This window comes from Quercus robur, chromosome 8 (assembly GCF_932294415.1).
Source record: "Quercus robur chromosome 8, dhQueRobu3.1, whole genome shotgun sequence".
Classification (NCBI taxonomy): Eukaryota; Viridiplantae; Streptophyta; class Magnoliopsida; order Fagales; family Fagaceae; genus Quercus; species Quercus robur.
In genome coordinates this window covers 43,565,066-43,585,042 of record NC_065541.1, presented here as the reverse complement: position 1 = coordinate 43,585,042, position 19,977 = coordinate 43,565,066, and the positions used below count along the sequence as shown (strand labels likewise).

Below are 19,977 nucleotides of genomic sequence, written 5' to 3'. Positions count from 1 at the left end.
CAGAAACGAGATTATACATTTATACCTTTAAAACGAGCTCATAGTTGACATTTTATACATGTATTTAGACAATTTAAGAGTATATGACATCTTAGTCAAAAAGGTGTATATGACATCTAGGTCTAGCTATTCTACCAACCAAATTCATTACTTTGGAGTCAGGAGAGGAGTTTAAGTCTATTACTCAGAGAAATCATGCAATTATTTGATCAGATACACTATAATTCCTAAATACACAACATAAGGAACCAAACATAATGAGAGTAGCTCTTCATACAGCTAAAGGGAACCGCACAAAAGGAATGAAAAAAAAATAAAAAAATCAAGATAAATAAAGTTTGTTCCAACTTTCAAAGTCCCAAATATTGAAACTTTCCTACCATTGATGAGGTGAAAGTCTAGGTTAATTGATGTCAAAAAAGGAAGAAAGAAAAAACTAAGTTACACTTACCAGCTACTACAGTTGTTTTGATAAGAAATTCTATATTATTTTAACCATATCTGCTGACTTTTTTTGGTTTGTTTATTTGGTGCAGTGCCAAAGTATTGCTGAATTTATTAACTTACTTGTATAGTGACATGCACAACTTTTCAAAATGCATGAATTTTTTTGGTTTGTTTATATGATTGGGATGTGTTTGACAAATCCTCACCGTACCGTACGGGAGCTGTCCCGTACTGGAGTGATTCCAATCAGATTGGGATGTGTTTGACAAATCCTCTACCTTGCTGTCACTTATTTAAAATGTTTATATAAACTAAGTCTGTATAGGCAAATGCATAGACAAAGAAGACATAGGGAGATAAGATGGACAGAGGGAAAGGTTCTCTTGAAGAAACACCAACATGGGCTGTCTCAACTATTTGCTTGTCCTTCTTTCTGCTATCTTTTATGATTGATGCTGGTCTCCACTATCTAACTGAGGTACAAGTTGTACATAGTTATTTGATCATTTAATGTGTATAGGACTATGGGGTCTATAAGGGTGTGCCTTAGATAATGAGGTTGGTTTGCATGCTTCAGTTTCTCAGGAAAAGGAGCAGAAAAGCCCTATATAGTGCTTTGGTCAAGATCAAAACAGGTTAGTACGAGCCTAGCATCCTCCTGCAATAAGAAAAATGAAAAAAGTATAAGACTTGTCGATAGGCTTTCTATTATATTGGTGAGAGTTCAAGTTCATTTCTAGTTCTTATAAACAAATTTTGCTCTATGACATGTTTGATTACTAAATGGTCACTAATGTTTATCATAGAAATGATGAATTTCGGATTCATATCATTGCTTCTTGAAATAATGGAAGGACCCATATCAAAAATTTGCATCACTCAAGCTGTGGCAAATTCTTTTCATCCATGCAAAGATCCTGTCAAGTTATTAGAACCAGTTTTCTCATCAGAGACACAAATTTCAGGATCAAATTCCAGTGCAATACTTTCTAATGAAATCATGGATGATAATTACTGTGAATCAAAGGTAAAGAATATCAATTTTTTGTACTTCATCAATCTCCAATAATCACTTATAATTTGTTTTTACGAATATTTCACATGCTAAAACAAAAACAAAGTTTCTCTCTAAATTAGTTTGAAGAGAAACTCTTCAAATTTCTCATATATTTCTTTTTTTTGTGTAAATTTTGAAAATCTAACCGTTGAATTTTATATTCTTAACATACGTGTCAAATTTTGTTCAAATTGGATGTTATTTACTATTTGATTAATTAACTTATTTTTTATATACAACTTTAGATCACAAAAACTTGAAATTATAACATTTATTTGATGACATAGCAATTGATTTTTTATCTTCTTGAAATTTTGTAAGCATTAAGAATGTAATAAGAACATGCAATCTAACGGTTAAATTTTCAAAATTCACACTCAATATAAAGATATAAGATGAGTTTGTAGGGTTTTTCTTTAAACTAGTTTAGAGAGAAACTTTGTTCCTAAAACAATTCACTAAAAAGGACAAATTGGAGTGTCCTTTGGGACATTGATGAAGGGGCTTATGAACTTATTAATTACTATGAGTCTATGATACCAGATTCACTGCTTCTAATATTTATTTTTCTCTTATTTCATAGGGAATGGTTTCTCTAGTGTCAAGGGAAGGAACCATGCATCTAAATGTCTTCATCTCTTTCTTAGCAGTGTTTCATGTTTTGTACTGCATATTAACTATGTGTCTTGGGATGGCCAAGGTATTGAAGCAGTTCAATTCTTGCAAAACTTATATGTTAGCTAGTTGTTGGTACTTTTCACAGTTTCATTAAATATATTAGAATTTTGGCTAAATGATTAAATTCACTATTTCCTAACAACTTAAACTTTTGGAGCAACTGGTAATTTAATGCAGTGTCAAAGCAAGAGATTCTGAGTTCAATCCCAACCTCCACTTTACCTCACATTTAAATTGTTAAAAATCTCATGTGTTGGGCCCCCCCATAATAAGTTTGGGTCCACACGTGAAGGCAAGTATTAAGATTATGGTTAAATGAAATGATTAAATTCACCATTTCTTAACAATTTAAGTTTTTAGAATAATAGATATTTTATCAAAAAATATATTTTTGATCTTGAATCTTTTTTTTTTTTTTTTTGGTTGTGGGGGAGTAGTTGTGTGGTTAGGAATCTCCTTGCATAGTGACATGAATTGTTCTCATCATGGAAAACAATCAATTGAAAAGCAATTCTTTCAACAAAATTATCTGTCGGGCCCAACAGGAATAAATTTTGGTTGGTAAAGCCTTAATTAAGTCAAAATATAAACAACTCAAGAATCATAATCCCCAGCAATATAACAAAAAAGATAGAGTATATGAGCATATTCTTTCCTCTGCTATTGCTAGTGGCTCTATCTTTTTTAAAGACTTAGAGTATCCTGATCTATACTTTTTTTGTAATTTATCTCTTCTGATGAACAAAGACAACTGTGGAATACATGGAGGATCATAAATTTAACCTACTTTATCTTAGGAAGATAAATAAAGTACTTTTTTTATTACTCAGTTTTCTGTTGAATATTTATTTGATCAATTAATTGAATAAACCTTAATTATGCAGATCATTACATTTCCAGTTTTCCACCTTTGGAAAGGGCAAATATATATTTTCATTATTAGGTCAATTAATTGGATAAATACAGTACTTACCATTTTACTACACCAAGACATTTGTCATTTATTCTAACTTGACTGCAGAATTAGCTCCATTCCCTCTCAGTAAGCCTAAACCATTGTCATTTTCGTTATTTTCTTTTTTACCCCTTCTTTTTTTCTTCCCTTTAGAAGAAAAAATAAGCACAAACCCGGGCTAGGCTGGATGTGAACTAAAATTAAGCTTGAGGTATTTCATGGCCAGGCCATGGACAACAATATTCTGCTAGCCCCTCTGCTTTAGGGATGGCAATGCGTCAGATTTAATGGGTTTTCCATCGCAAACTGATCCGACCTAATGATAAGAGTTTGAGATTTTTAAATGGGTATGGAATGGGTTTGGATTCAAATGTTTTTAAGTCCACTAGGACTTGGGAAGGGCTTGGATTAGTAGCTTTTTAAGTCATATAATTTCTTAATCGTACTGTATTGAAAGATTTTGGAGAATGGAAAGTGGAAGTGATATGTGGTTAAACAACTTAGGTGGTGTTTTTACTTCTAATATTTAATGGACAGTTAGAACTTAATTTTATGTGATGTAAAAAAAATTAAAATGCTATATTGGATTTACAATATTTTTCTAGCGGTTCGAACATAATGAATTATGATGATGATTGAGTAGTTATAGAGCTCGATTATGTTTAGATTGTATTATAAATATCAATTAAGTTAGTGTAAAAGTGCTTAAATAGTATTTTAGATGTTGAATTTTAAGTTAACCTGGCCATTCAACCTAACTCATGGTAAGATATATGGACAGGCTCAGGATGGGTTTAGGTTTTTCAAATTTAAAGGGGAAGAGTTTGAGATGGAAAATTTTTAATGGGTCTGGGTTTGGAAATGCCTTTTTTTCTCTCCCAAACCTGGCACATTCCCATTCCGACCTGCTCTGCAGCATCTTTAATCCTATATCGTATTTAAGTCTTGTCAGAGCTTAATCGTTATTAAGTTCATCATTTGATGTTGACATTCAACACATCACATTAATCAATAGCCCTAATCATTAATTCTTATGTCTCTCATCATTATAACTAAATACTAATCAAGTGTAGTGCCCACTTGTAAAACATAAAAAGAAAAGTAAAAATGATCATCAATTTATTTCATATTCTTATTACTAAGAAGATCATAAAAATAATTTCTACAGGTAGCCATTGTATTTTATGTTGCTTTTAACTTTTTGAAAATATATATATATGATAAACAGATGAGTAAATGGAAAGCATGGGAGGAAGAGACTTGGACACTTCATCATCAGATTGCTAATGGTAACCTATATTGTTTCTCTATGTTATTTTCATTGCTCTATGTATTAAGATGGCCCTCCTTAGCTACTCTAGTGAATTTTTATTGTTATAGTCACATTTGCTCCAACTGTTGTACCTATGCAATGCAAGTCATAGCAGTGACTGCAGCGAAGGCTAGAATGAAATTACAGGCATTCTTAACTGTTAAAATTATGGAGCAATCTTCATTCCATATTGAACATAGGCTGCCCGATCAAGGTCTACTATCCTTTTTTACTAGAATCATGAAGACAATTCCACAAGATGCAATGAATGATCTCGAAGCCTATACTGCACAGATAATGTGACAAAAACATCAGCACAAAAAATTATTGGAACCTCATTCATCTTTACAGTTATCATTATGCATTCGATAATTTGTTTATAAGTTTTATATCTGTATTCTGGACAGAAAGTATCACATTTATTTTTTGACCAACATCAAACTACAGTTTCATCAAACTAGATGGATAAAGGAATTTATATATACAAGACATCCTACAGAAGTATAAATTCTAATCATAAACAAATATACACAGCATCAAATTCCAAAATGTATCCATAAAATATTTATTTTAATGATAATTTCATATGTACAGATGCAAGGAGATTTCGGCTTACCCGCCAAACATCTTTTGGGAGACGTCATCTGAAGTTCTGGAGTAATCACCCCCTCTTACTTTGGCTGGTAAGTGAGTAGAATATCAGCACCTAACCTGCAGCAATTAGCTCAATATAAGTGCCAAATGACATGAATAAATTCTCAAAGGTGAATGATATCTAATGATTTCAGCACGTAGTTTCAATACGTTTATTCTTACATCTTCTTTCATCCCCTTCTTCTTTCGAGCGGGTGACACTATTTTGAGGTATTCAAAGGTTTCAAATGCATAAGCAAACTATTTTGTGCAAAAATGCAGTCTGATTCATTAGTGTACATTGCGAAAGATTCGACCTCAAAAAACACGGGGCGGGGGGGAGGGTGGGGTGGAAAGAAGAAGGAAAAAGAGACAAAGAAAAGTGCCTGAGAATAGAATATTAAAAGGATTTCTCTTGTGACTGTGAAAATGTACCTAATTAATGTTTGCTAAAAATCAGGCTGCTCCTCTTCAATAGTTTAATTGAAGCCAATTATAAAAAAATTATATATATATATATATATATCTCCAAATACAATGGTTTCATCAAGCAATTGAAAGCCACATTTCCTTGACTACGGTTCCAAAGACACTAATGACATTTTCTATTCTTTAGGCTTGCTTCGCTCGACAATTCAGTGGTTCAGTCTCAAAAACTGATTACTTAACCCTTCGCAATGGGTTCATTAGGGTAAGTCAGATCATCAAGACAATTTGGCTGAGAAGAAAGCATGTAAAGCTATGGATACAATCTTAACTATAAAAGATGTAAAAAGCCTTAGGCATTGACTTTAAAGCAGTAATAAACATGTCAAACAAAACACTGAATAAGTTTACAATGTGTTCAGGCCAGAATAAAGCATGCCTCATGAGTTCAAAAACCCAAGTGAGATGTCAATATTCCTTCAAAGCTTAGAACTGAATTTCCCTGGTTGGTTATGCAGGCCAATGTGGCTGCAGGCAGCAATTTCAACTTCCACAAACTTCTTACCAGGGCTTTTGATGATGATTTTGAGCAGATTGTTGGAATCAGGTAAAGACAATTGCAAAATATAAAATTCATACCAGATTGACTAGATCCATGTACATGACATGTATAAATTAGAAAAATATAAGAAGGAAACTAAAAATAGTGATGACAAGATATAGGACAATAATTCAAGCTATAAGATTTTTTGGTTCACTCTTGCAGGTTCTACATCTGGATCTTTTCCATACTATTCATATTTTTCAGCGCAAATGGTAAGCAAATGAATTGAATATAGTTTTCTTATATTTTTATAACTTTGAATGACCATATTTCAGAGGTGTAGTGGTATTTTGCAAAAATAAGTCGCATTCTTTTAACACTGTTCTACCTGCCATTTTTGCAGAATTTATGGTAAGCAAATGAATTGAATATAGTTTTCTTATATTTTTATAACTTAGAATGACCATATTTCAGAGGTGTAGTGGTATTTTGCAAAAATAAGTCACATTCTTTTAACACTGTTCTACCTGCCATTTTTGCAGAATTTTATAATTACTGTTGGCTACCCTTTATTCCCCTGGTGGTGAGATCAATCAACAATATTATGTAACACATTGTTAATATCATGCTTGATGAAATCACATTATTATTTTTTATTGATTTTTTCCCTGATGTTGCTTTTGTCTGCTATCATTTTTATATGAAGATTGTTCTGGTTGTGGGGACAAAGCTGGAAGTCACATTAACCAAAATGAGTATGGAGAGTTGCAAGGAAAACCCTGTGACTCAAGGAACTTTTCTTGTGAAGCCTAGTGATGATTATTTCTGGTTTGGTCAACCCAATTGGCTTCTCCATCTCCTCCAGCTCAACCTGATCCAGGTATAGAATATCATAAACATTGGTTATACACATCTAATTGAAACAAAAGCATATCAATTTTAATTTTTTCCTCTACAATCCTACAACTTAGAGATCTAGACCATCCATGCATCTCCTTATGCGAGTCCCCATGTAATCTAACAACCCGGATCCTTCCATAACAGGTAGTCCCTTTTGAAGTACAGAGGCATAATATATTCAACATTAATATGAATATTCATGTAGTGAAACCACACAACTAGATACTCTATCTACATTTTCTTACATCCTATCTTTTGTTTAAATCCAAACATCAAAATGTAATGGAGGAACCAAAATTCATAAAAAAATTTGCCATATCTTTTCCAGACCAATATAGAGAGTAGTCTTCTTGCACATTGAAAGTAATGTGACTTACCCTTAATTGTAGAATGGATATTAACTTCCCCTTCAATGAAAAAAGACAGATATTATGAAAATCAATGAAGATTAACCATTCCTATATCAGCACAAATTCATGTAAAATTTTGCAATTATATATGAAAAGAAATTGAACATTTTTGGAAAGTCCAGTTGAATTTGAGTGAGTGCTCATAAATTAGCATATGCTTCTTGAACACAAACAAAAGGAAGTTTATCCTATATGGATTTCTACATACATGATAAAATCCTAAAAGCTGATGTATTTTTTGCAGAACTCCTTTCAGTTGGCATTTTTCATCTGGACATGGGTAGGTATCTTAAGTTTGTAAACTCAAGATTTTTACATCCTAAGCTGACTCATTGTCAATAACAGTACGAGTATGGCCTAAGGTCTTGCTTCAATGAAAAAACGGAGGACTTCACCATAAGAATTACCATGGGCATAGCTGTGCAGCTCATTTGTGGTTATGTCACCCTGCCTCTTTATGCACTTGTCACCCAGGTACAAACATATCCCTTCCCTACGCTAAAAGGAATACAGGAATCCAATAAATGATGGGCTGCTGTATTATAAATTTATAATGTAAAACATTTGTATTCACAAGCAAGTTACTAAATATTTATTAATGAGATAGAGAGAGTTTTAAATTGAATATATAGAAGATAATGGAACCAATTCCTGAAGTCCAAAAAATGAAATAATATATATATATATATATATATAGAGCGAGAGAGAGAGAGATAAGCAGGCTACAAAAACAGATACTCTATTACCAAAAATTAGTATGAGAATTCTAATTTTAATGTATCAACAAAATGCAAACTAGTATTTCTACCGAATGAGGTTTAAAAAAATCTAGAATCAGGGTAACATTGTAAGCAATTCCATGATTACAACAATTGTAGAAACAATGTACCAGCAAAGGAATGTTAGAACCAAGCTAGTAAGATTAGGAGCCTAAGATTGACGCTTCTTCCATAGAGTTAAAAACAAGGGGTTTACACCCTTGATGTGTAGAAGATTTATAGAAATAACTTTAAATATTCTGGTACCCTGAAATAATAACTTTGAACAGACGAAGTTTGGCTGCTCCTTCATCAGAAAGTTATTGCTCCAGTAATCAACTAAAACAGTCCAAAATTGTGTCAAAAAGTTCCTAAAGGTAAAGAAAGCTAAAGTTGTATTTAAGGCCACAGTTGAAATTCTTTAAGCATGGGCAGCTCCACAGGCTACATTACACTCATCATGTCATCTGGTGTCAAAAGTCTGTGTGAATACAAAGGAATGACAACAATAGAATTAACACTCACACACATATTTCACATCTTAACAGGCGCATAAAAATTGAGTTGGGTTTTGACTTGTAACTTCAATTGATTTTTTTTTTTTTTTTTTTTTTTTTTTTTTTTTTTTTTTTTTTTTTTTTTTTTTTTTTTTTAACTCTGGTCAATGACTGTCACAGATGGGCTCTAGCATGAAGACCGCAGTGTTTACCGAGCGCGTAGTTAGAGGTCTCAAAAATTGGCAGAAGAATGCCAGACGCAGCCTTTCCAAAAATCGATCCACTTCAAGTATACACTCATTAAATTCATTGCCTCCTGACATTGCTGACACTTCAATAACAGGAATACAAAGGAAAAATCTCCCAGACTATGAACACCGTCCTCCATTAGAAGTCATGAGCCCTTCTTCCTCAGCCCCAGAAATCACAGAACAGGAAGTGCATTCCTCCAATACTCCTAACCCAGCTATAACAATCCTTTCAACTACAGAAATCACCAAAGAGGAAGCAAATCCAGTGATCATAACCAGAGGAACCTACAATGGTGAGATCTCCTTTGGGAGCAGCTGGAAAGAACCAGAAAGTAGTAGGGGCACGGGAGAAATCACTTCAATCACCGAAGAAGATGACATTTTATCTGTCTTCGATCACCAGCACATTGATAATGATATATAATGATTTCTGCTCCCGTTAATGTATAACTTTCCTCATAAATATTCTTTCTCTTAACTCCCATTTTACAGCATCTCATCAATTTAGTGACTTAGAAGCTCCACACTCTTAATTCGTATAGTGCAGATGCAATCTATTCAAGGAACATACCACAAGCACAACACAGCAACAAAAACAACATCAACAACAACAATTTTTTTTGTATATAGAAAAAAACTAATCACTCTGGTCTGACTTTCCAAGATACATAATTAACTCAAATAAATGAGGTATCAACCATCAATGTCATGTCATGTAACATTTTAATACATACATACATAAAAGAGAGCCAATTTTGATGCATTACAGTTTAACACTCTAAATAATAGTTTTAACCTTTTAAGTAACCTTAATATCTCATTTAAATAGACTAAATCCAAAGCCAGAACTCCAAATCGTTTTCCCAAATGCCAACATTGGGTTTGGGTTATTAAGAATATACCCATTTCAAATTTTAGAACCAAATTCAGCTTTGGACCAATTGTTGGAAGTAGGAACAACCAAAATAATCTCATTCTAAGTTAAACCATAAATTGAATCAGAATTTGCAATTTCCTAGAAAACCCACCCAAGAAAAATCCACAGATACACCAATTAGGAGCTAGGATCTTAAAATATAAAACAAGACACAGAATAACATTAACAATGGAAAAGCAATGCAATGCAATACCCAAAAAATATTGCATTTCTCAAAGGGCTTCATGAAAATTCCATATTCTCTCTCTTCAATGTGCGCACACACCCAACTTTCAGAATTAGGGCTTATCAACCTGGTTGTGGATTGGAGTTGTTGGTTTCCGTTGGAAATTGATGTTTTAACATCAACAAAACGACATAGTTTGGCTCATTACCGTTTTCATTTTATTACTCAAAACGCAGCGTTGTGCTTTCTTTCTTTTGTTTTTGGCCTTTTTCTTTTCTTTAGTAAGCAGTCCCTCCCAACTCAAGTGTTTTTGGCCTGTTTGGTCTTTGGTGTTTCTATTACTCATTACTCTATTTCCATTACTTATCACTCAAAAATGATAGGACCCATGGAGAGAAGCTTGTTTGGATTTGTTTTCAAGTTTTATTTCCATCACTCAATTCTCTGATTTTTAAGTGATGAGTTTTGAAAACTGGAAACATATTTTAGGTATTTTCAAGTTATGGAAACAGAGTTATGATGATATTTTTACAAATACACGCACATTGAGGGACCCACGGTCAAACCTTTTGCTCTCTCCAACACAGTTGTCTTCTTTTTCTTTTTTGTCTTTAATGCTGGGTTTGGATCACCTTTTTTTTTTTTTTTTTTTTTTTTTTTTATGTTGGTTTCTGGGTTTAGTTGCATTTTTTTCTTTTTTTTTTTCCATACCTTTCCACTGGGTTTCTATGCTTGGGTTCTTCCTTTTTCTTTTTTTTTTTTTTCACATTGGGTTTCTAGGTTTGGTTACATTTTTTTCTTTTTTCTTATTTTTCCATTCCTTTTCACTAGGTTTCTAGGCTTAGGTTCTCTTTTTCTTCTTTTTCTTTCCTTTTCACATTGGGTGCAATTTTTTTTTTCTTTTTTTTTTTCCATTCCTTTTCACTGGGTTTATGGGCATGGGTTCTCTTTCTTTTTATTTCTTTCTTTCTTCACTTCTCGCGATCTTTTCTCTTCTCTGTTTTCCCTCTTTTAGTTCTTTCTAAGCTTTATAGTGTAATGTGTTGTGGTGTTGGTGGTGTGAATGGCCGAATCTACTATGGTGGATTGGTTTGATGTTTTATGGTTTGAACGGTGATGTTTTTTTTTTTTCTTTTTTCTTTTTTTTTTTTTTTTTTTTTTTTTTTTTTTTTTTTTTTTTTTTTTTTTTTCAGTTGGGTGCTGGGTTCAGTGAATGGATGAAGAGGGAGGCAATGAACGATGCTTGAGAACAATTTGGGTTCAGTGAGATTGGGTATTGGGGGTTGAAGGTAAAATAAAAATAAAATAAGAAGTTTTGGGTTTGGTGAGTTTGGGTATTGGGGGTTGAAGGAAAAAATAATAATAATAAGAAGTAAAAGCTATACTAAGTCAATCCAAGGGTCCCACAAAAAGTAAAATTTTTTGAGTTATTAAAGTTGGAAACAAGTGTCAAACATGCCACCTTAGGAAGTTGTGATATTTTCAGTGATAAGCAATGAGTTATAAAATGATGAATGATGATATTTGAGTGATGAGTGAGTATTTTTTAAAATCCAAACAGCCCCTTAATTTTTTTAATTAAAAATTAGAAAGGGGACTTTTAATTTGAGTAATGCTATGAGTGAGTACAATAATAGTGAATCTTACTAATAAAATTCATAATAATAGGATCTACTATTTATCTTAAATAAGAGATCAAAAGAATATGTCACTATTCAATCTCGGAATATTGCATAATTTTTCAAATATAAAACCTTAGATATTCTAACTAAGTTCACCTATGTGAATTTTTTTTTTTTTTTTAAATCACTCTTATCCAAAAAAATAAAGAGATTCACTCATATGATTGTAATGACCAATACAATTAAATCAATATTATTTTTTATGACAATTAAATTCAACCATATGACTCATTGATAAAAAATAAAAACCACATAGGTGAATTTAATTGGGGACTTCACGTACAACACCTAAATAAATATACTTAAGTTACTGTATTGACCGATACATGAAATCAATGTTATCTTTTTAAGGACAATTAAATTCAAACATATAGTTCATCGATCAAAGCATCTAAATGGGTAAATTTAATTGGGGAACTTCACCTAAATAACTATATTTAAGTTTTTTTTCCAAATTTTCACAATAATTGAATTTGTAAGTTTTTATTAGGGACTACCACCACGCACCTTTGGTGCAATCGTCATTCCACAAGTATAAGTATTTGTGGGGTGTGGGGTGTGGAGGTAAGAGCCGGGATTCAAGTATCTAAGAGAGAGTTTTACACACACACATATATTTAGATTAGGTTAGAGTAGAATTTCTATCTTATATAAAAATAAAAAAAATAAAAAAAGTTTTTATTAGGGATTATTATTAATATTACCTTATTATCTTCTATTAGTAATTAACCAGCTCAAAAGTTGTGAAATATTTTGAAAAATTTATTGTGACTATATAGAGTTATTGCCTTAAACTTATCCCAAAACTTTGGACCAATTCTTTTTTATTTCTTAAAAAAAGAGACAGCCCAAAACTTCCTAGTTATCTTGCTTCTTGTAAGACCCACTACCATTCATTTACATAGAACATTAAAGTACATAATTTGTTTAAAATGAGTGTGAATTAAAAGGTTTAAAACTTGTACTGTGTATCTAAGAGTAAAGTCATTTTGAATATACACCACTGTCGGTTTTATTAAAACTTTCTTCTCTCTTCCCGTGTATGTGTGTTAAAAATACTAAGTGTGAGTTTGGCAAAAATTATTTTTGCTAACTTATTTTACTATTCAGATTATTTTTGCTACTATTCATAGGTCCCACTGTACTTTTTGTTACTATCCATGGGTCTCACTATACTATTTCAGCTAACTTTTACTTTTATCTACAGTACTTTTAGTAAAAAAAAATTTAGTTGCAACAAAATAAACAGATTCCAAATAGATTCTTAATATTCTTAAAAAAAACTTAGTCATCATGTAATCAAAGATACACGTAGATAATCATAGAAAACGCCACACAATAGTTAAAATAGATTTCAAACTAATTAATTTGAAGGAAAACTACTTTATACTTTATTTATAAGTAAACTTTTCCGAAGCAACAATTGCGTAAAAACTTCTTAATTATACGGTTAGTGATGCTTTTTCACACCAGTAAATAATCATATATATATTGGATCATTTTAATTGTTTTAGATATTATTCAGTGGCCGGTCACACATTTTCAAATCTCTAAATTAAGTAGCTTTTTTGTGAAATATATATATATTTTTTTTTGTGGGGGGGGGGGGGGGGGGGGGGGGGTGGGGGGGGGGGGTGTGTTTTGGTAGGGGGGTAGGTACTTGGGAGGCCTCAGAATGATACTGGGAGACATTATTTTAGAGACGTATATTATCTGTCAAAATTAGGACATACCAACAAACCCTATAATTTATGGGTTTGTTTAGGTCTCCTCATTAATATAGGACATGGACATAAAGCTAAGTGCCACTGCATAAACAACCTTGCATACATATAGCAGATCATTGGTTCTTTCCACGCTAAGGGGAAATTAATAATTATATCTAGCGTACAAATGATAAATACTTTGCGCTAACTTGCACAGATTAGATGAGCCATAATATAATAGCCCGGTTTTTTTTTTTTCTGAATGTTCTCCTCATCAAAGCATAAATGGGTTTGCATCAATGATGTTGATGGAACTATCAGAAGGGTCCACATTTGACAATAATACAAGAACTAATTACACAGTTTAATTAGATGGGACAAACAACAAAATGGGACTTACAAGAACATCTTTCTAACACGTTATGGTTCTATAATTTTGCATCATTTTAGAATGATAGAATATGTGTGTAGGGACAACATAGTTGTTGGGGGTGCTCGCTAATATTCCACATGACAAGTTAAGCCAGGCTGCCAAATTGAGGATATATACCTTATGTTTGTCCGACTTCGATTAAAATATGTAGATTAGGTAATGTGACTTCAAATTTGTGTGGGTATGTGGGGTTCAAGTCTAGCCTAATCTGGCCAAATTTCTGTTCCATTGAAATCGAGTTGGGATTGGATTCTTATCAGATTCTACAGTCGACTTGGGTTCAATGGAAAAAAGTTGAGAAAAACCTTGACACGCCATTATCAAGGACAGCAAGCTTTCTCATACACCCAACTGATTTATGCATCTGGCTAATAGGCTAGAGCTCACTCTATGATAAAGATTAATTGAGAATGGTTTTTACAAAACTATGACTTGTCAAGTAAACTATGATAAGATTCAAGAACCCACAGTTTGTCAATTCAGCCAAGATTCAAGAACCCACAGTTTGCCAATTCAGCCAACATATATTACAGCAAGTGGGAGACAGGATCAATCGAAAATTGTAACGTCGATTGGTCAACTTGTACGGTTTTAATATTTATTTTCGTTTTTGGTGATAACATAAAAGCATGTCAGTTCAAAAACAGCAACCATATATGTATATAACCCTAGATATGATGTTTTATGGTATAATATACTCTTAGATAGATTTAACTTCAAAACTCTTGGTGTGGTGGTTATTCCATAAGTATAAGTATTTGTAGGGTGCGGGAGGTAAGGACCGGAGTTCAAGTTTCCAGGAGGAAATTTCACACACATATACACTTAAATTATGTTAGAGTAGAAATTCTATCTTGTAAAAAATAAAATAAAAAAATAAAATAAAATAAACTCTTAGGCCCTTTTGGTAGAGAAGTTTGAGTAATATTGTTTGTAGTTTTTTGAAATATATATGGATGAAAAAGTGTATAATATTTGATGATTCCTTGATTATCAGTGGGTTGATAAGACTTGAACGTTGATTTTCGGGCTATCTCCTGTAATACAAAAGACACAGAATCAGAGGGGACTGGTGAGGACCGGCCAAAAATCCTCCGATGATCAAGTTAGTTACTTTGAACTCTCTGTAACGAAAAAGTATTCTCTTAAAAGTAAGAAAATGTCTGAATCCCCTTACCCTTCATCGAAGAAGCCTTATATAGTGTGTGTGGAACTGTTATCTGTTTGATAACCGTTCCCAGTATCGAGGAGTCCGGAGAATTGAGAGTAACTTCCATAACTGCTGTGGAAGTTACCTAGGTCGGACGGGCCAATGAACTCGTCCATCCATAGTAAGGATGGACGAGACCTTCATGAGGAGCTCGTCCACTTTTAGTCCATCCATAGTAAGGATGGACGAGACCTCCAGGATGATCTCGTCCACTTTTAGTGAAAGACGGACGAGATCATCTTGGAAGGCTTGTCGTTCATAAATGACGAGTAGATCTCGAGGTATTAAGCTCGTCCATATACAGACGAGGTTCGTTGGTACGCTTGCAATTTTCTCCGCCTATTGTTGCTTCTGTCGTTGGACGAGACATATGGACGAGTTATGGACTTGGGATTATTTGTGACACCATCAATATTATTTAAAAACTGAAAATGAATTGTTTAACAACTCTACTCTACAGGCTTTAATTAACATTTTAAGGTTATTTTCAAGGAATTACTCTTTATAATTACTTGATATCGTAGGATGAAAGAATATAATTTGTTACTCGAAAACTCTGGACACCACATTAGAAGGAGAAAAGTGAAATAAATCTTTCCCATAATATATAATATATACCATCCCAGCTAATTAATGATATTAGTGTCGGTTTCTACCCAAATAGATCTACCAACTTTTCCAATACAACGAAGAGGAATTGGAACACACTCACACTATGCCGCATCAAATAAGTCAACAACCAAATTGCATTGTATATTAATAAAAATTAATTTGAATTTGATTACATATTAGTGGACTATTAACAACTAATTAAGGATCTACTTGGATACCGTTTATTTGCTAAAAATTGAAAACTTATTGTTAAAAACATTATAGCTAAATATTTTTTAAAAAGCAAAACACCATTCACTTGTTATTTTTCATGTGTTTTTGTGTTTTGACTGGTCCATGAACAATGCCAAGAGACCAGCCCAAAAAACACAAATGCCAGCTTCAACGTAGACGCGTTGCTAATCAAATGCAAACTAAGTTAAACAACTGTGGGTTATGTTCAAGGCAACACAAAAATATATGGTTTAATTATATATCTCATTTTCTTTTCCTTTTCATTAAAAAATCAAATATATTCCCAAGTTTTCTATGGTATTTTTGGGCATAAATCAAGTCCACAGCCAGCTCATTCCAACAAAGCCCCACGCTATACATCTAATCCCATAAATCCCCTAGCTTTTAGTCTCTACCACAACTCCACAACCTCTTCAACCAGCATTATGGCTTCGACACCTCTATCTCTCATTCTCATTACCCTCAATATCCAACTTCTCCTCCTCCTCTCACTTCAAACTCAAGCCCAAACCTCAGCCCCAGCACCATCTCCGTCAGGCCCTCTCAACCTCACAGCAATCCTCGAAAAAAACGGCCAATACAGTACCTTAATTCGCCTCCTCCAGGAGACCCAAACAGACACCCAAATCGCGAACCAGCTCAACAACTCTGCTCAAGGCCTGTCTGTCTTTGCACCCACTGACAATGCCTTCAACAACCTCCCATCTGGTGCCTTAAATGGCCTCACAAACCAGAACAAAGTCTTACTTATTCAATACCATATAACACCTAAATACTACAGCCTAACTAATCTCCTAACGGTTAGCAATCCAGTTCCTACCCAAGCCTCAGGCGCAAATGGCAATTGGGGGCTTAACTTTACAGGCCAAGGCAACCAAGTGAATGTATCAACAGGGATCGATTCGACACAAATCAACAATGCACTAAGGCAACAACCTCCATTGGCGGTTTACCAAGTGGACAAGGTATTGTTGCCTGAGGAATTGTTTGGCGCTAATTCTCCAGCTTCATCTCCAACACAGGCGAAAGCCCCATCAAGCAGCTCGAATAATTCAACAAACACCTCAGCACCTTCCCCTGGTACAAGTGCAGGAGGGAGAAACGTGTTAGGTTTGGGTTTGACTCTTGGGCTAGGGTTGGCTTGCATGGGGGCTTTCTCTTGAGAAGAAGTGTTGGGAATGTCTCTTTTTCTTTTTTTTGGTTTAATTTGGAATTACCATGTATATCTACATTCATGTTATTTCTATTTCTTTCTCTCTCTCTTTTTTTTTTTTTTTTTTTTTTTGGCTTTTGTTTTTTGCATTTTTTTAATTGTAACGTGAGTTTGTTGTCATATGTTTCCACTTTTTGGTTTCGAAGAATGATCGATATTGGGTATTGGTTTACCTACTTGATTAAAAACATTGTGTTTGGTGATCCATCCATACAAATTAAAAAGTGATTTTAGATCTACTTATTTGATTAAAGTTTAGTATTAGTTTAGTTTTTTAATAGCCCAATTACTTATGAACATAGAGAAAAAATAATCAAATTTGATACACCAAAATGAAAATTCTCAAAATGAAGACATCGAAATGAAAAATAAGCACAAACTTTAAAAGTAAAAAATAGTAATATAAACTTATTTCTAAAATCATTTTTTAAGACTTGAAATCACTTTTCAAAATTCTCAACTTCTTATTCTAACAAGAACTTTATAGCTTAACTGGCATCTTTTATATATATATATATATATATATATATGATGTTTTTAATAGAGACATCTAAAGTCAAAACTTCTATCTCCTATTGTAATTGTTGAATACTTGAATTTATAGCCGGGAAAAAAAGATCTCATTCTAAAATTAAGAAAAAATGGATCTTTCTTTTTTTGTGGTAATAAGAGAGTCTATTAAACAAAGCTAAAGGGGAAGCTCGAATAGACCGGGGAGTAGGCACCGAATTACAATCTGAAAGCAAAGCCTCTAATACAATAGGAAGAGGCTGAGAAAATACAATAAAATGTTCTACTTGTGAACATCCATATTTAGCAAGAGGATCTGTGAACATCCATATTTAGCAAGAGAATCTGCCACTCTGATAGCCTCTCTGAAGCAATGCTCGATTTTCACCTAGTGGTGGCTCCACATTGACATTAGGGGGGTTCAATCTATTGGACAATATTTTTTTTTTTTTTTTTGAAACAAACATATACACACAAAAGGGAGACAGAAAATGATTCTAACATAAAAGTACACTAAAAATCCTACTCAAAAGTCATGGTAACTTTTAAGTGAAAGGTAAGTTATGCTATACACAACACACTCTCTTAAGCAATGTGAGACAATTATCCATTAAAAAAAATAAAAATAAATAAATAAATAAATAAATAAAAAAAACAAACACACACACATAAGGGAGAGGGAAAGAAGGGACAAAAAACTTTTTATATAATAATCTTTTGGTTATGACCATCCTAAAATAAAAATTTGAACCCTTTAAAAGAAGCCCAATAATAAAATAATTCAACACAAACCTTCATCTTGACATTTTTAAACAAAAAGAAAAAAAAAATCCAATAACAAACCAATTTGATTTAAAATTTTGGGGAAAAACATAGCCAGTCCAACAACAAAAATTAGTAATTTGTTGATCTTAAATCTCATAAAAAGATAATTAAGTGAGCAATAAAGTATAAACAATAAAAAACAATTAAGTGTGAGGTAGTGGAAGTGAGTTGTGGGATAATGGGGAGTGAAGATATATATATATATATATATATTTTTAATGATAATTACACAGTTGTGTTGAATTTTAATAAAGTAAAATAAAAGACAACAAAAATTCTTCCTAATCATTTACAAAGACTAATGAAGAGGATAAAAATTAAGGTTGATGGATCCGTTCAAATAAACCTAACGGTACAAAATCAATGGGTTATCAAAAATTAGACTACGAATTGAGGTATTGGATGGATAGATCACGTGACGAATGGTCCCTCTATACGAATGGATTCTAGGTACATGGGCCCGAGGCCAACGGATATTGAGGCCACATGGCACCAACATGGCTTAAGTGAACTCCAAGGAATTCTAAATGGAAATACCTTGTGCCCTACAATAACCCCTGGTCAATGGAGACCCTATATGGAAAGAATTTCACAAAATACGTACATTTATTAGAATCTTTTCTATAAGGAAAGGTCTTTCTGCCCAAGAAACAGGAGTTGGTTCTACACTACTATAAAAACCAACAAGCCCTCATAAACAAGGTACGCATAATTTACCTCAGCTCTGACACTCTAGAGTTGTGAAAAAGTTCTCTAACTTAACTTTCGGAGGATATTTGGCCGAAATCACACCGATACTCTCTGTAAGGTCTTCTTCTATTTCTGTATTGTACAGGTTTTGTCTAGATCACATGAGGACTGTGCAGCTTACTGACGATTTTCAGCATCATCAGTTGGCGTAGTCTGTGGGAAAGGTCAATTGGAAGTAAGCCATACTACCACTTCCCAGGCAAAAAGTTACATGGTACTTACTCATTCTATGGCAACCACAAATAACCATCAAAGGGATGAACCGTGCTCCACCGCCCTTGAGAGACAGGTTCAAACTCTCGCTGCAGCAATAGAACACCTCACTAAGCAAAATCATGACCTAGAAGAGCAACTACACCAAAAGAACGCAATAGTTAACACCTAAGAGGAAGACCAAGAAGGTACCAGTGCAAAGAGGAGGAACTAGGAGGGGCCGAAAGGCAGCAACGCCCCAAGCAGACAAGAGCAACAGGATACAAGCCGTTGATCCACTGCAAATACTATTCCACCACACATGGTCACGGAGATGCAGATGATGAAAGAAATGATGGACTTCATGATGAATGCCCTTAGAGGACGAGTATCAAGCAACCTCGACGAGCTAGTCCATTGGACGGACTCGCCTTTTGCTACACCCATCACTTCATTCCCCTCCCACCAAAGTTCTGCATGCCACAGGTAGAAACCTACGACAGGTCATCATTTGGAATCTTTCAAAACCCTTATGCACTTGCAAGTCATGGCAGACGAAATCATATGTCGGGCTTTCCCAACTATGTTGAAAGGTCCTGCGAAGGTATGGTTCAGCAGGCTGATGCCCAACTCTATCGG

General features: G+C 33.6%; 2 protein-coding genes across 5 annotated transcripts; both read left to right on the top strand.

The window, feature by feature from the left end:
• The first annotated feature begins 760 nt into the window (after positions 1 to 760).
• LOC126695621 (MLO-like protein 6) lies at positions 761 to 9,371 on the top strand. 4 transcript variants are annotated; one of them, XM_050392447.1, is made up of 14 exons: positions 761 to 925; positions 1,025 to 1,082; positions 1,413 to 1,474; positions 2,088 to 2,204; positions 4,366 to 4,426; positions 5,044 to 5,132; positions 5,699 to 5,773; positions 6,027 to 6,115; positions 6,275 to 6,324; positions 6,595 to 6,635; positions 6,759 to 6,932; positions 7,607 to 7,642; positions 7,708 to 7,836; positions 8,798 to 9,371. In XM_050392447.1, the coding sequence occupies exons 1-14, from the start codon at positions 809 to 811 to the stop codon at positions 9,290 to 9,292; spliced, it is 1,593 nt and encodes a 530-aa protein (XP_050248404.1). In that variant the 5' UTR covers positions 761 to 808; the 3' UTR covers positions 9,293 to 9,371. The 4 variants fall into 4 exon arrangements, with proteins under 4 accessions (XP_050248404.1, XP_050248402.1, XP_050248401.1 ...); XM_050392445.1 differs by having other exon boundaries at positions 1,302 to 1,474; XM_050392444.1 differs by having other exon boundaries at positions 1,254 to 1,474.
• A 6,814-nt stretch (positions 9,372 to 16,185) lies between these two features.
• Positions 16,186 to 17,249, top strand: LOC126695620 (fasciclin-like arabinogalactan protein 13). The gene has a single exon (XM_050392442.1). The coding sequence runs from the start codon at positions 16,274 to 16,276 to the stop codon at positions 17,009 to 17,011; it is 738 nt and encodes a 245-aa protein (XP_050248399.1). The 5' UTR covers positions 16,186 to 16,273; the 3' UTR covers positions 17,012 to 17,249.
• Positions 17,250 to 19,977: the final 2,728 nt, after the last annotated feature.